The sequence below is a fragment of the Enoplosus armatus genome, chromosome 10 (assembly GCF_043641665.1).
Source record: "Enoplosus armatus isolate fEnoArm2 chromosome 10, fEnoArm2.hap1, whole genome shotgun sequence".
In the NCBI taxonomy this organism is placed as follows: Eukaryota; Metazoa; Chordata; class Actinopteri; order Centrarchiformes; family Enoplosidae; genus Enoplosus; species Enoplosus armatus.
This window is the reverse complement of record NC_092189.1, coordinates 9301280-9315839: the sequence shown is the minus strand read 5'-3', so window position 1 is coordinate 9315839 and position 14560 is coordinate 9301280. Positions and strand designations below refer to the sequence as shown.

General features: G+C 45.2%; 2 protein-coding genes across 2 annotated transcripts; both read right to left on the bottom strand.

The window, feature by feature from the left end:
• Positions 1–869: 869 nt before the first annotated feature.
• On the bottom strand, positions 870–2338 carry rhogd (ras homolog gene family, member Gd). Its single transcript, XM_070912735.1, has 2 exons — positions 2331–2338; positions 870–1717 (listed from the first exon to the last, which is right to left on the bottom strand). The coding sequence occupies exon 2, from the start codon at positions 1686–1688 to the stop codon at positions 1113–1115; it is 576 nt and encodes a 191-aa protein (XP_070768836.1). The 5' UTR covers positions 1689–1717; positions 2331–2338; the 3' UTR covers positions 870–1112.
• Positions 2339–4340: 2002 nt separating this feature from the next.
• On the bottom strand, positions 4341–14298 carry fhdc2 (FH2 domain containing 2). The gene is made up of 12 exons (XM_070913568.1): positions 14193–14298; positions 12506–13072; positions 12340–12401; positions 10296–10398; positions 9981–10066; positions 9659–9759; positions 9268–9338; positions 8918–9025; positions 8392–8462; positions 7491–7608; positions 7176–7340; positions 4341–7049 (listed from the first exon to the last, which is right to left on the bottom strand). Exons 2-12 carry the CDS (start codon positions 12953–12955, stop codon positions 5097–5099), a joined length of 3288 nt encoding a protein of 1095 aa, XP_070769669.1. The 5' UTR covers positions 12956–13072; positions 14193–14298; the 3' UTR covers positions 4341–5096.
• Between the last annotated feature and the right edge of the window lie 262 nt (positions 14299–14560).

The following is a 14560-nucleotide window of genomic DNA, read 5'->3' as shown; positions in this document are numbered from 1 at the left end:
TATATTCAACTTTGGCCATAACCGCACTCGTAGGTTAAAAACATTTGAGGAAAAAAAATCATTTACAGAGTAAATTCAACATTATTAGACAAAATACAGTCTCTTTGACCCCACCCTGTCAAAAAGCAATTCTTAGGCATGTTTTAACGGCACTCGGTGTGAGCCTCAAGAGTTAAGACGTAGACAGAGGAGACCTGTGCTACAACCTGACTTCCTGATATGTCAGCTCAAGAAATTCTGCACCAGCGTGGGTTAATTTGGCAGTGGCCTTATGACACCTGCTCCTCTATTACTGAAGAGGGTAAATGGTCGGTTGCTTTTAATGGGTCCGGCTTATCTTCAAAGGCCTACTGGCTCTTCCATGCGTAGCAGTGAGAGAGCTAGTGCAAGAGGCTGGAAAGGCAGCCTGCCAGACAGCTCTAACATGCAAGACTGAGCACAAGGGGAACTGCAGCTTGGGAGTTTAACCTCTAATCTGTGCATATTGGTTATGGGGTACTGGCATTTGTCCGGGAGTCATCACACCTTGTCTGGACTCAAGCTGCTTGAAATTAAAACTTGTTCACCCTCTACTTGGCTGTTTATTATATCTAAATAGGCAAGTCAAAGTATCTTGATGGTGACGCTGCTTGAGACTCATGAGATGCAACCTAGGTGAGAGTATGAGGTAGTCATTATTTCTCCACCTGAACAAAGGCAGATCTCTTCTCTCCAGTCAAACAGGGTAGCTTGGTTGGTTGGTTTGGATGTTGTTATGGCTTGTGACAACCATGATCAGCATTTTATAAGGCAAAGCAGAGAAGCTATAAATCTAGAACAGATGTAAAATTGGAAAAAAGTGTAAATATCAAAAGTTAAAATGTAAGAAAAATAGAGGAGATACGGCCTGTTGCCCCCATTTTGGCATAGTCACTTTGGTGATGATGGCAACGGAGTGAAATCCTCCAGGAGATGAATAAGGAAGAGAGGAGTAACAGAGGAGCTGAAAACAAAGTCTAAACTGCTGGAGGTGAAGTGGAGGCAGCCAGATGACGACCTTTGTTCCTCAGCCTTCCTTTGCATCTGTGGATCTCCATCATCCCTCTCCACAGTCCAAATCTGGGAACCATTTATTACAACAGAACACACTTCTTGGGGTTCTTTTTCGTGACTGGGTACAACACTGCCCTCACAGCTTCAGCAAACACCTCCCTGACACCATCCTGCAGCAGAGCAGAACACTCCATGTATTTAACAGCCCCAATCTGCTTGGCCAGGGCGTTGCCCTGCTGCTGGGTGGTAGGGGCCAGGCCCTGCTCCTTCAGCTTCTTCACTGTTTCTGCATCGCCCCTCAGGTCTCTCTTGGTGCCCACCAGCAGGATGGGCACGTTGGGGCAGTGGTGAGACACCTCTGGGTGCCACTTGTGTCTGACATTGGCATGGGAGGAGGGGCTGCCGATGGAAAAACAGATGATGAAAACGTTGGTCTGGGGATAGGAGAGAGTGCGCAGGCGGTCGTACTCCTCCTGGCCGGCTGTGTCCCACAGGTTGAGGCTGACAGTGCGGCCGTCTACGCTCATCTGAGCACTGTAGTTGTCAAACACTGTGGGAATGTACTCTTCAGGAAAGGCATTGGTGGTATATGAGATGAGTAGGCAGGTTTTACCCACTGCCCCGTCACCCACCACCACACACTTTATGGTCTGCATCCTGCCTACGACCACTGGGGCTGCAGCACCTGACAACACAAAAAGGGCACCTGGGTAACTTCTAATTACAATGCTCCATGCTCTGAGAGGGTAATCATCACCAGTGATGGGGGTCAGGATTATTTAACTTAACTAAAATAGCCGGTCAGTAACTCTGCGTACGCAGTATATACGGTTATACTGTTTTTCACTCAATTAGCAGACGAGCTAACCGCCGCCGACGTTAGCTCATCGACGTAACAAATTACCGTTACATAGGTTAACTTAACTACAATATCAGCCGTCCGCTGATTAACAACATCTGGAAAGTTTACATAACTAGTTCTTGAACAAAAGACAGCGAGTGAAACAAAAGCGAAACGCTAATTTTCTGGCGTTTATTACTTCGCACTGCTCTCTTATGATTCTAGGCGTTCCCCCAGTGGCTAGCTTCAAGCTAAGGAACTAGCGCATTTGGTGGCTAACAAGCTAGCTAGTTAGCAAACAAGTTGAAAGTTCATTTGCAAGCCACTTCTCAAAAAGGTCTGTTCCTGGCCCGATAACCTCCTACGAGTTACTCTAAAATTTCTATTCTGTTCTAATGTATGTCTCAGAAGTAGTAATTGGTTTTAACAGTCAAATTTCAAGGATTTTGTGACTTACCGCCACTTGGCTTTCGATCTCTTTTTGCCTGGTATAGTCAATCACAGCCGCATCCGGGGAGCTGTCCATTACGTAAAAATCGACGTACGGAAACAATGCAAACTGGTAGTTGTAGTTTTATTCTATGACAGTCGTCTGTGCGACACTAGATGGCGTTGTTAAGCTGTTCTACTTTCCTATGATTTTTCAAACTTCCATATGACCTGTATTGAACAGTGTGCTGAACCCATGACAAGCACGGAAAAGTCAGTTAGATAAGTTAAGCTTAGTATTTCTTAGTATAATTTCCCTCCGGGGATCAATCAAGTATTTCTGATTGTGATTCTGATTCTTTCTACCCAGAGTTGGACGCAATATTGAGAGCTTTCATTTAAGTTAAGGTAACACTGGGCAATTTTATAGATACATATACTACATTACGAGTATAAGTCCTGCATTCATGGTTGTAGGCTAAGTATGAGTATATAAGTAAAATCTAATTAGAAACAAAAGTGACTCATACAGAATGGCCCCTTCAGTGTTATTTTGGATTTACTGATGCATTTACCACAGCGTTTTCATGCCGTAGCTTGTTGAAGTGAAAGTCAACTGCTATATACACTGTTGGGTTGCTCTTAAAATGCTTCATGTTTTATATGATCTTATATTTTGTATGTAAAATCTTGACGAAAGTACAATATATGATACTGAAATTAATGCTGAAGTATTAATGTAAAGTAGCAAGAAATGGAAATACTCAACAAAGTACATGTACCTCAACCTGTACTAGCATAAATTTACTTACTTAAAAAATCCCCAGTCACCCACAAATCTTTGCCTCTCATCAAGGTCATATTCAACTACCAGATTTATGAATGGAGTTTGGCATGATATTTTTCCCTGCAGCAAACAGCATTTATTTCCTTCAGTAATGCAAAAATAATATCAGACAACTTAATTTTCCATAAATGTGACCCATTGACCACAATAATTAGCAATTAAAAATACCTAAATTACACCTTGCAAAAACCATAGACTGTATAACTCATCTCTCAAAAGTGACAACTGTTGAAAATGGCATCCCTAAACCTTACCAACTTCCTATCTAACACTTTAAATCCACTCAGTCTCACTGTCCCTGATGGCTTTTACCAGTCTTTCAAGTGGAGTCTGAATGCACGGACGCCTACAGACTTTCTGCTCTGACTTTACCCTTTCTCTTGAACTTGCTACATTCTCACCATTAAATGCCACAGTGTGTCACTGTGCATGCATACATACCCCACATACAAACAGGCCATAAAACAACCCTGTCTCCTGTCTTTTGGACCTCATCCTCTTTGGTCAAACACGGGTCTTAAAGCCCATATATCACTTATTCACCTTCAGACAAGTCATTATTCTCACTAAGCCAGTGCTTTCAGATCAATGCAGAATACACGAAGGCAGCTAAAAGAGGGATCACTTTAGACTACTCTGTCCTGCACCCCTGGAGACCCGTTGATGATGTCACCTCTATACACTGAGGCAGGTTAAGAGGCCAGCGCTGACCGACAACCGGACACTCAAGAACACAAAGAGGCACCGGTTTATTGCCTTTCCCAAGAGGTTCTGGCGTCACTGCAGCCTATAAAAAGAGAATTCCCACTGGGACCCTACACCCACAGTCACCCTCCACCCCAACCCTTGCACCCCACTATTCTGCCAGGAGATTCCCCGGGACGTCTGTAGCATTTCCATGACAACAGCCACTGACAGCGATGGGGGTGACTGTGTCAAGAGATGCAACAAGAGGGTGTTCAGACGAGAGGGAGAGAGAAAATGAGGGTGACAAGAAGACAGAGGACAGCGAGATGCAAGAGCAAGCAGTTGATGAGGAAGAGTGGGGACCTTGTCCCAAAGTGAAAGCTGTCGAAGCAAGTGCATGCCTGAGTACAAAGCTGAAGAACAGATGTGAATATATATCAACAACACAGACAGGTACTTTTTAATTCATCTGATGGGCGCCTTTCTCAGAGACAGACACTACTATTCAGATCACCGGCTTTTATTTATCTTCTCTTATTTATAAATCCACATAATACAGTGAATAACAACCAATGCTATTCAATAAAGTTATAGAATCTTTTGACATAAAATAAAAATGACAAAAATGACAGTAATCATCTCCTCGCGGCCTCTTCTTCAGTTTGTAAAGTGCATCAGAACGATGAGGCCTCTCAACGAGGGCGAACAGTTCAATATTGTACCGAGTTCAGTTCGGACTGTCAGACAGCCAAGTGTGAGAACACAATGATCACTTAGCGGAAGGGTCACAGTAAAAAAACAAACTCTTTTTTTTCCACGCTAGAGAGATTGAAACAGTGTCCCAAATTACGATTCTTTCAAAGCACATAGATTAGGCACAGAGTAATGTCACTTGCTTGTGTTTTACTGGCGTGAATTAAGTGTCGTTAACCTGTTAACCTGTTCTACATATGAAAAGTTACTGTAAGATGGGTCTTCTTGTGGTGTCCTATTGCCTGCAAAGGACACAAACGGGTGTAAAAAGAGGTAGATGTGAAGCACATGAGTGTCCAAGATGCTCCCAGTGCAGTTCCCTCTCTCATATGTAGAGCCTCGGCACTCAGAACTACATACAAATTTCAAAATTTTTATTTAGACGACCTAGAGCAGATCACCAGAAATCTGACTGATGAATACTCACACGTTATACATTAGACTGAAATCCATAAAGGCATGAAAAGTGTGAAGGGACTGTGCAGTACAAGCACTTATTTACTTGCATCACCTCCACAGTGGCTGAGCTGCAGTAGCTTGAGGCATTTTGGGACCAGGTATCCGTGAAGCTGTAGGGATTTTAGAGCTAGCAGGAGAGGTGCTTGTGGTCTTGGCAGTTTTATTTCGGGCGGCAGATATGACAGCCGTGCGTATGGTCTTGGCCGTGGCGGAGGACGGGCTGTGGGCAGTGCGAGGCTGGGAGGGCACCTGAGTCTCAGAGTTCGGGGCGAGTCGTTTTGACACACGGAGAGGAGTTCCTCTGATGAAAGCTGGCTGGGTGCTGCCTGAGACCTTCTCTGGTACAGATCTGTCTGAGGTCCGGCGGGTCAAGGTGGGTTTTCCTGGAGTCTGTGACTCACTTACAGTCCTCTCCCGTGTGCTATGACTGCGTTTCACCTCTGTCTGAACAGCCGCAGGCCGCATGATAGGAGACGAGCGCATGGATATGCTGCGAGGAGTCGACAGCCGGCTGGGAGTGGGTGGGTTAGCAGGGGTTGGGGCTCCAGTTGAAGGCTCAGTTTTGGAGCGCACCCTGGGGGTGCCTGCGCTATTGGAAGGTCCCACACGTGACACAAGTCCCCTCTTGGCCCCTATTCCACTACGCACAGGGATCTTCATGGTTCGAGTCTCCTTTGATGTAGGAGACCCTGGAGTTGTCCCCTCTCGAAGGTCAACCTCCCTCTCTTTCCTCCACTTGGAGCAGAGGCTCGGTGCGGGTCGTGGAAGTGGGGAGGTCGGGGGTGACAAGGCGTCATAGGATCGGAGGCCTTTCACCAGGGTGTGGCACTCCAGTGTTTCACCCACACGAGAGTATGACCTTGCAGTCTCCCTCTCAGAACTTGGCAAGTCGGAGTACTCTTCTGGCTGTGACTGGCTGAACTCTGGTAGACTGGAGGGCATCCAGTTCTCCTCCACAGGTGTGGACGCCACTTCTGTCTTAGTGTGCTTCGTTAAACCAGCATCAGGCAAAGGCATCACAGCACTTGTTGTTACGGTGGGCATCTCTCTCATCTGTGGTTGTGACTGGACCCTCTCTGGAACATTTACAGATGACTGTGATCGGCTCTCAGATTTCTGGTACCTTAACGACCCAGCCCCGGTGTCACTGTGAGAAAGTATTCCACTTGTATGGAGAGTGTGAGGTCCAGACTCGTCAAAACAAGAGCCATTAGATTTACTCTGAATAGGGCGAGTATTGTTTGTCACTGGCAGGCCAAACCTACGTCTATGAGAGGAAGTCAGGCTTTTAACACAAAGGGCAGGTGGATCAGTGGGTATAGCAGCAGAGTTTGTACAGGAACTGGGTGAAGATTCAGTGGTCATCGAAACCATGTGTTCATGTGAAATCTCAGCTTCTTTTTCAAATCCTGTTGCCTTCGCTTGGCCTTGCAGCAAATAAGAAATGCTCTCAGGTCTGTGCTGCTTGACTGTGAAGCCACGTCCATGTTGAGAACGACTAAACGTAGAAATGCGCGAGTCCTGAACTGCTTCCATGCTCCGGTTAGTTGCTTGGCTGTGCCGGGATCTGCTCCCTCTCCCTTGAACAGGTTCTTGGTCGACGGGGGAACATGTGCCGTCAGTCTCTGGGGAGCTACAGAGCACAGCGGTGGTCTCGTGGTCAGAGGAGCTGTTGGAGTGATAACTGGTAGACGTCGGGCTGCTGCCCAGCTCAGGGAAGCTCTTGAGAATGGACAAGTTATGGAGATGGCTGTCATTGTGGACATGATGGGAAAGTCTGCGGGAGTCAGAGCTTCTCAGGCTACGTCGACCCCAAGTGTGGCTCAAGTTCTTCTCTAGGAGTTTCTCCAGCTCATCTTGGTTCTCCTGACTGTGAGGTTCTCTGGCAAGGCTGAGGCCCAGGTCCAGACCCGTACAAACAGCCAGAGAGCGACGCTTTTCCCCCATCTCACGTTGGCGCTCCAGACGTTTCTGCTCCTTCAGCTCCCGCTCTGCATTCTCCTGTAGAAAAGGGAAAGAACAATTTATTCATCAGTGACTCTCAGTGCTGAGTTAAATCTATATGTCTCTTTGTGACAATATGTATGTTTTTATCAACAGATATTTCCATCAATGTCTAAATCTAACCTGGACAGCTTTTTGGAAGCGGTGGCAAAACGAATGGAAGACCCTGCAAGCCTCCTCTAGTTTAAAAGTGCTGTCATCTTCACAGAAGAACTCCACCAGAGCCTGACTAGACATCCTCATGCCCTCCACCTCATCCTCTGCCTCCTTCAGACGCTCTTCAGCCACCTGCACACAGGAATAGTTTACACAGTCATCTTTTGAAACAAACTCTCTGCATTTGCATTCTTGCACTTATTCATTACCGGGCAATGTTGGGATTCGCTGGTTGTGAACCATTAGATAAAGTTTTAATATATCACAGACTGTGTATTATACCTCTAGGAAATGTTGTGTATGCTGCTGAATCTCTGCCTCCGTCTGGATGTTGGCCTTGAGGGCCACCACTCTGCTTTTTAACTTGGATAAGTCCTCCAGCACAGACTCCTCACCCAACCTACAGAGAAGGAGAGGACATATAATACACAATTATGATCAGAACTGTACAGAAATAGCTGTGTAACATGTAGGTCTCACAGCCAAAAATAGGTAATACATGAATGAATACAATGAATGCAAATGATCCAGAGCGTACAGGAATTATTTTTTAATATATATATACACACACACATATTTTTTTAAAGCAGAATAAGGATGGTCATTCCTTTGCACCTTGCAGATACACTATCCATTATAGCTTGAAACAAAAAGCCTGACAAATTGTGGCTGATCTTGTTCATTCCGTTTTTAAAGAATTCATAAAACTTCCCTCAGGACGACGCTATAGAGCCACTGCAGCAACCAAGAATATTTACAGAAAGTCTTTCATACCAAATGAAACTTAAATAAATGCCATTCACACTGGAACCACGTCCATTGTTGTTGTCTGTACTGTGCATGTTGTGTTATCTATTATCGTATATATTGTAATTTACTATGACGTGTTTTAACCAGCCTGTGACGCTGAAGGCAAATTTCCACATTTGTGGACATTAAAAGATTATTATTGTTAAATATTGGCTTGGAGTATCAATGTTGTCATGACCCACTTTTGCTCAGGCAGCTAGCTATTGCTAACAGCTGGGCGCCTTGTTCTGATACAAGAATGCAATAGATTCACATTAAGCTTGTTTTCACAGCCTGTTGGGGTGTATTGATGTTATTAGGTAGGGCTTGTATATTCCCTCAGACACAGTCACTGTAGGATCTGATGGGATCTGAGTTTTGGGAAGAGACTGACCTGGAGGCGGAGCCAACATGGCCTAGTTGGCTGGGAAATGACAGTAAACTCTGGTCCTTTTTCACAGCTTCCTGTGGAGACAAACACAAATGATTATCCAGCTATTGTTTCAAAAGAAGCAACACGTCATTTGCTAATGTTGACAAAATGATATGCTCTGTGGAGCAGTCTGGCATGAGAGGCTACTGTCCTCTAAACACTTTGTGGTCAGCAATGAGTGTTTCTTGCAAAAACTGTGCTAAAAGTAATTTCCCCCAAAATGTTTTTCAATCAGCAGTATTAACACATTTTTATTTTAGGAGGTCCATCTTTTCACAAATACCTTTAAACACCTCATCCTCTTCGTAAAGAATAATGTTCAAATTTTAAAAAAGGAGGTGGCTGGCACGTAAACATCTGTTTTCCCTTTCTTCTCTAAATAAGGACGTTATACTTCATCTTCCTGTTGACTCATTTTTATTCCTGTTTTGTTGAAAATGTGAATTTACTTCAGCACATGTTGGATATTACAGGATTCAGATCTTACCATAGCTACAAAATGCAGCAGATTCATGCCCGGCTTGTTGGCTTTAGTGTCAGCCAGTTTGAGCAGCGATGAAATTCTGAAACCAGCAGCATTCCCTGCATATCCACCCTGAGAAGCCACATACAAGGTCAGAATAACACATATACACACACACACACGCACACACACAACATGGGACAACTTAAAGCAAACAATGATAAATAACCCAGGTGCACAGTCAGAGTGACGCCCCTGAACACACACCCAGACCCCATAGCGATGGGTGTATTGTACACAGATAAAAAGGAGCGATTCTGCTTTGTCAGGTTGAAGAAAAGAAAGAACAACAAATAAAATAAAGAAGCACTCACAGCATTCATATAGTTCCCTGCTTTCAGCACCAAACGAAGGATGGAGTGCAATTCAGGACAGCTCAGCAGTTCTAGGAGAGTGAAAAGACAGACATTCAATATTGTGCCTGAAGGTTGAGGAATAATGAGTATGAATGTGCATGCAGCTGACACCAAGGACTTGAAATGAGTCAGCAACTTTGTTTTGAAGAACTGACATTCAAGCTGACTGATGGACTAAACTTGTATACAAAAACTGATAGCAGATTTCTAAATCAGTCATTCTGAATGCTAACCGTGTTTTTGCATTTTTTATTCTGGATCCTAACTGGACTCATTCTAAATCAAAGGGCCAACACAGACCTCGAACTCTATAGTGGTGGAGTACACAACTCCCTGCTGTTAACTATACCTCTGGCCGCCTCCCTCAGACATCTGGCTGCCACACACAGAGAGGTCACAGCAGGGTCAAACTCTTGCTGCAAGATCATTGCATCCAGACGCAGCCGAAAACTAATGGAAAAGGAAAGAGAGGGACGGATGGATAAAGGGACCGGGGTGAGTGATGAGGGAGTCATGGAGGCACTCCTGATCAATCATGAGTTTAACAAACACAGGTCATCCCAAAGTGAAGTATGTGAGTAGGACTAGTCACAAATAAACAGGAAAGAGTCAGTTGGAAGGTACTGAGGATATTTTTGGTAATTTTATCCAACCTAGGGCTAAGAGTGTACCTGGGGACTTCCACCAAGAGCAGCATGAAAAGATCAGGCTCTCCAAGCCAGCTCCGCTCCCCACTGAACCTCCTCAGGCGAGACTCCTGAGAGAGAACAGATGCCAAGTAAAATCTGGAATACTAAAACCAGCATGCTGTTAACAGTCAATTCCAATATCTTTCAGCGTGGACCTCCGCCGGAAACAGACCACATCATGCGACATGGTGTAATGACAAACTTTTGATCATCTTAACCAGAGCCAGATGATGAGTAAGAGAAGAGGGAGGGGGGTTTTCACTGTTGTATGTGTATGCCAAAAAAAAGGCACTTTACCTCCTCGTTGTCAGGCAGCAATTTGCAGAGCTCTGCGAGTCTCTCTGCTCCGTAACGGTCCCCAGCCCCCTGCCTGATATCCTCAACTATCTCCTTAGCAGGCCTGCGGAAAGATGACAACACGTTTTAGGTATGACATCATTGTTAAGATGCGAGGGGGTTTTTCAGCTTGAAAAAAAGGCATGACACCCACCCGAGAAAATTCACATTATGACCAGTATCAGCTCTTAGTTTTGGCTTGATCACACAATATTTAGGCTTATCCCATTCTTATCAGTCAAAGTGTCGGGGAGAGAGGGTGGTTTGACGCCACACTGGCGACACAAAGTGGCATATCCACTGGGCAAATAAAAGGCAGACATGCAGAGAACATGTCTGAAAGGCCTTTGGGATGTCAAGGTGAAAGAGCAGAAACTGAACTGACTGACCGTGTGACCTCTGACTTACTTCCTCTGAGTGACACATCTGTCCTCTATTCCAATAGTTTTCCATGATCCCCCCCCCTCCCCCTCATCTCACAGCCCTATCACACATGCTCATACTCCATTGTGTGCATGCCACTGTGTGTGGCTTTTACCCTCAAACATACTCCCCTCATTCACATCCATATTTAATGCTTCAGGTTCTACTTATGAAGACTTCAACTTTCAAAACAGAAAAGTGGTTTAACACCCTAATTGTGTGTTGTGTTATTGCCCCAACAGGTTGAAAACAAAATGCTGAGCAAAACAGCCAATAAATAGAACCATAACATAATAAAAAGTCAACAAGCAACTACTCAGACAGAGATGTCTGACAATACAAAACTACACCCACATCTCAACAGCAGCTCTGTCTGTGTTTAGAACAGAGGACAAACAAGCTCCCAACAAGACAAATGTTTGTGGACACAAGAGGCTGTTTTTACATAATGGATTTCCCTACAAGTCTTGACAAATCTGGTTTAGAAAAGCTCTTCACAACTGAGTCTCTGAACTTTTCATGCACACGTGGAGACATGACAATATAGCAACGCAGCACTTTCTTTTCCATGTCTTTGTATCATTCTTTTGCCTACAAGTGCTGCATATGTCATGATTCTTAACATGAAAACGTTAATCTGAATGTTTCACGCATTAAACTGCACGTAAGTGCGGTTTAACGATTATTAAACCGCTGTATTCATTACAGTATTAGTATTCATAGCAGCTTTGTTTGAGCCAGGCAAATGTGCTAAACTTTGGGGGGTGGATGAATATGACAAGCCACCAGTGGGGTCTCTCTCTGCAGGGGGGGAGCTTTAACATTAGACATTCTTTAAGGGCATTAGCAGGTGTCAACTCTGACTCCTAGGGCCAATTACCCACCACCCTCCTTCAAGGACCACCAGTCCAGTCGCTCAGAGGGCACCCTCCCCTGCACCTGTGCACTGCAATATACTTGTGTCTCCTCCCCGACACCAGACATCCTCTCTCCTGATGACAAAAACCGCACACACACACAGACACCCCCCCCCATCTTTGATATATGGCCACACACTCCAGCTCAACTCAAGCAAAGTACTGTTCCCCTGGGCACACTTGTACACACTTCTGTTTCCTGCTCTTAAAACTACTTTCAGTTTTGATGGATGGTGACCTCCTCCAGCAAATGTCGACAAAAAGGCTCAAAGCTGAAACTGTTCAAGTACCAGCTTGTTAGGAAAAGGGCTATAACTAGATTATTTTCATTATCTTTTAGTCTGCTGATTACTATTTTGATTAATCAGTGAATTGTTTAATCTATGAAATGTCAAAAAATAGAGAACAAATGTCCATAACAATTTCTCAAAGCCCAATGTGACGTCTTCAAATGTCTTGTTTTGTCCAACCAAAAGCCCAAACCTAAAGATTTTACAATGACACAAAACTGAAAAAAGCACTACATCTTGAAGCTGGAACCTGCTAGTTTTGGCATTTTTTCTCATTTAATCATCAAAGAATTGTTACCAACTAATTTTCTGCTGATCCACTAACTGATTAACCAACTAATTGTTTCAGCTCTAGTTAGGAACAAAGAAGCTCACATCTTGAACTGGCGCAGAAATATTCCAATGTTCATACTGCGTTTGGAGTCCAACAGGGAGATCTGTCAAGAGGCAAAAGGACACAATTAAGGGGAAGCAAAGTGCAAGAAATCTCACTATCTTTATACATGGCTGAAAAATCTCAGTGCCATCCGCATGATCTGACCTCTTCCGAGCTGTCCTGGGGGGATCGGCAGCTCAGTAAAGAAGAGCGCCGTCTCAGGGTGCTGGTTCTGTCCTGAGGCTTACTGTCCTTCTGACTAAACAGCTCATCCAGAGAATGGAGGTCTATGGGGAACTCATCCTCGCCCGGGGCCGCCCCGCTCCACACGCTCTTCCTCCCTTCCACCTTCTCTTTGGGGATACGCTCCCAGTTCAGCTTCCTTAGCCGGCTCCGACGGGCACTGTCCGCCCGGCTAAAAGGTGAGGAGGAGGAAGGCGCAGGTGGAGGTGGTGGCGGAGGAGGCGGAGGTGGTGGAGCTGCTAGGGGAGGAGGCGGAGGGTCGTCCAACACTGGACACGAATCCATGGCCGTCACTTCCACAGCGTCAGGTACAGGCTGTGTTCCATGAAAGGCACGAGACTCCTTGATGGCCACAGTCAGGGTGATGAGCATAGAGGCTGCCTGAGTTTGAGAGGGAGGGGCGACAGCGGGTGAACAGTCTCTGCTCAGTCAGTCGGTGACGTCTTTTCCAGTTTCCAGAGAGTTCAAAGGTCCATCAATAACTCCAGCCTAGGAAACAAGACAACAAAAAAATCTTATCTCAGGAATTATTGAGCACAGAAAAAGACAGGAAATCAGTGTTATCCCAGAGTTTCACAACAGCAGGCCACTCGTGCTGCTTCAGCTGAGGCCTATGACCTCACCTGAGCCTGCCTGACACCTGGCCTCCCTTCTCCTTTCATTAGCGTGACTCCAGAGCATTGACTGATCTAACAAGCAGTTGGAGCTAAAAATGTAACCCCTGGTTCAACTTTCAGTGGACGTTCAAGGCGTTTTGGGGAAAGTACCAGCTGAGCAAGAAGAGCCCCCCCCAGCCCCCAGCTTGTCCCATCCTGTTCAGTTTCACCTCACTGATGCACACACGCACACACACCTTCACCACCCTCTGCCTTCTAATTAGAATATATGGAGACACCACAGTCAAGGCAAGATGCACAGTTAACCACAAAGCTGAAGAAATAGAGGGGTCTGCAGCTTCAGAAATCATGACTTTAAATATTCTTTCCTCGTTATGGGAGGTTAACATCTGAAAGCTGGTTGCACGCACTTGCACAGGCAAGTTTTGAACAGGATTAGTAATGCAATTAGGAGTGACTCAGAGGTTTCAGGTGTCTGGTTCCAGGGGAAGTCTTTAATCATGACATGGCTTTGCATTTGGCCAGTAACACATCGTCTCGTCCTCCAACGCGCTCTCAACGTGAATCACGACTTTAGGGGAACTTTTTCAGGGATGCGCTCGGCTGCCAAGCTGTTCCACGCAACGCCGCACGAGCGCGCTGCACAAAGCGCCCCCTCCATCATTTAATGAGATCTGTATCTCTACAAGCCAAACAATCATCTGACACATCTCGTTGCTCAAGAGCGCGTGGGAAGCATGAAAAGTTACGGGACCAGAGAGTTTTTAGACAAATAAAGAAAACGTGTAATTAACGTCAGCTATTTTAACTTTTTCATGAGATTAGAGAAACTTCATGGCGTTTTTCATGTTGACATTTGGTTTAAGGTTCTTATAACCCGGTGGTTTGTGCTTTTGAATTTCAGGTTTTCAATCAAAAGGTTGGCACAACATTGTCCAAGTTAATTCTCATGTCTCTGATTCAGGACAACCCCATCAAGTTATTTCACTTACCTGCCGATGACGGCTTCACTTCTCCGGTGAGGTAACCTCACACACACAAACAAGCGGTGTAATTTTACAGGAAACTTCCATAAATTCACGCTCCCATCCCTGCTTTTTGCTCGCCGTATCTCCTTTATCCCGCTGCCTTGCGCCGCTCCACCCGCTGCTGTCCTCTTGTCTTCCTCAACTTGCAGGAAAACTTCCACACAGTTCAGCAGGAACGCGCATGCGCGCACCCGCACGCTGATATGCCTTATTGTATCCTCCCAGTTTTCCCATGGGCGGATTTAGCGTTTTCAGCCGGGAGTGAACTCGATCTTAACTCCACTTTAGTTCGCTTTTAGACTTTGAAGATGTTCTGATAAGACTGAGTTTCT

Bases quoted from the DNA above. Each gene is read 5' to 3' on its own strand.
- rhogd (XM_070912735.1), bottom strand. From the start codon at position 1,688: ATGCAGACCATAAAGTGTGTGGTGGTGGGTGACGGGGCAGTGGGTAAA.
- fhdc2 (XM_070913568.1), bottom strand. From the start codon at position 12,955: ATGCTCATCACCCTGACTGTGGCCATCAAGGAGTCTCGTGCCTTTCAT. The intron at 9,339-9,658 runs GTATAGTTAACA...TCACTCTCCTAG, and splicing joins TCTGAGGGAGGCGGCCAGAG to AACTGCTGAGCTGTCCTGAA. The intron at 7,341-7,490 runs GTATAATACACA...TCCTGTGTGCAG, and splicing joins ATACACAACATTTCCTAGAG to GTGGCTGAAGAGCGTCTGAA.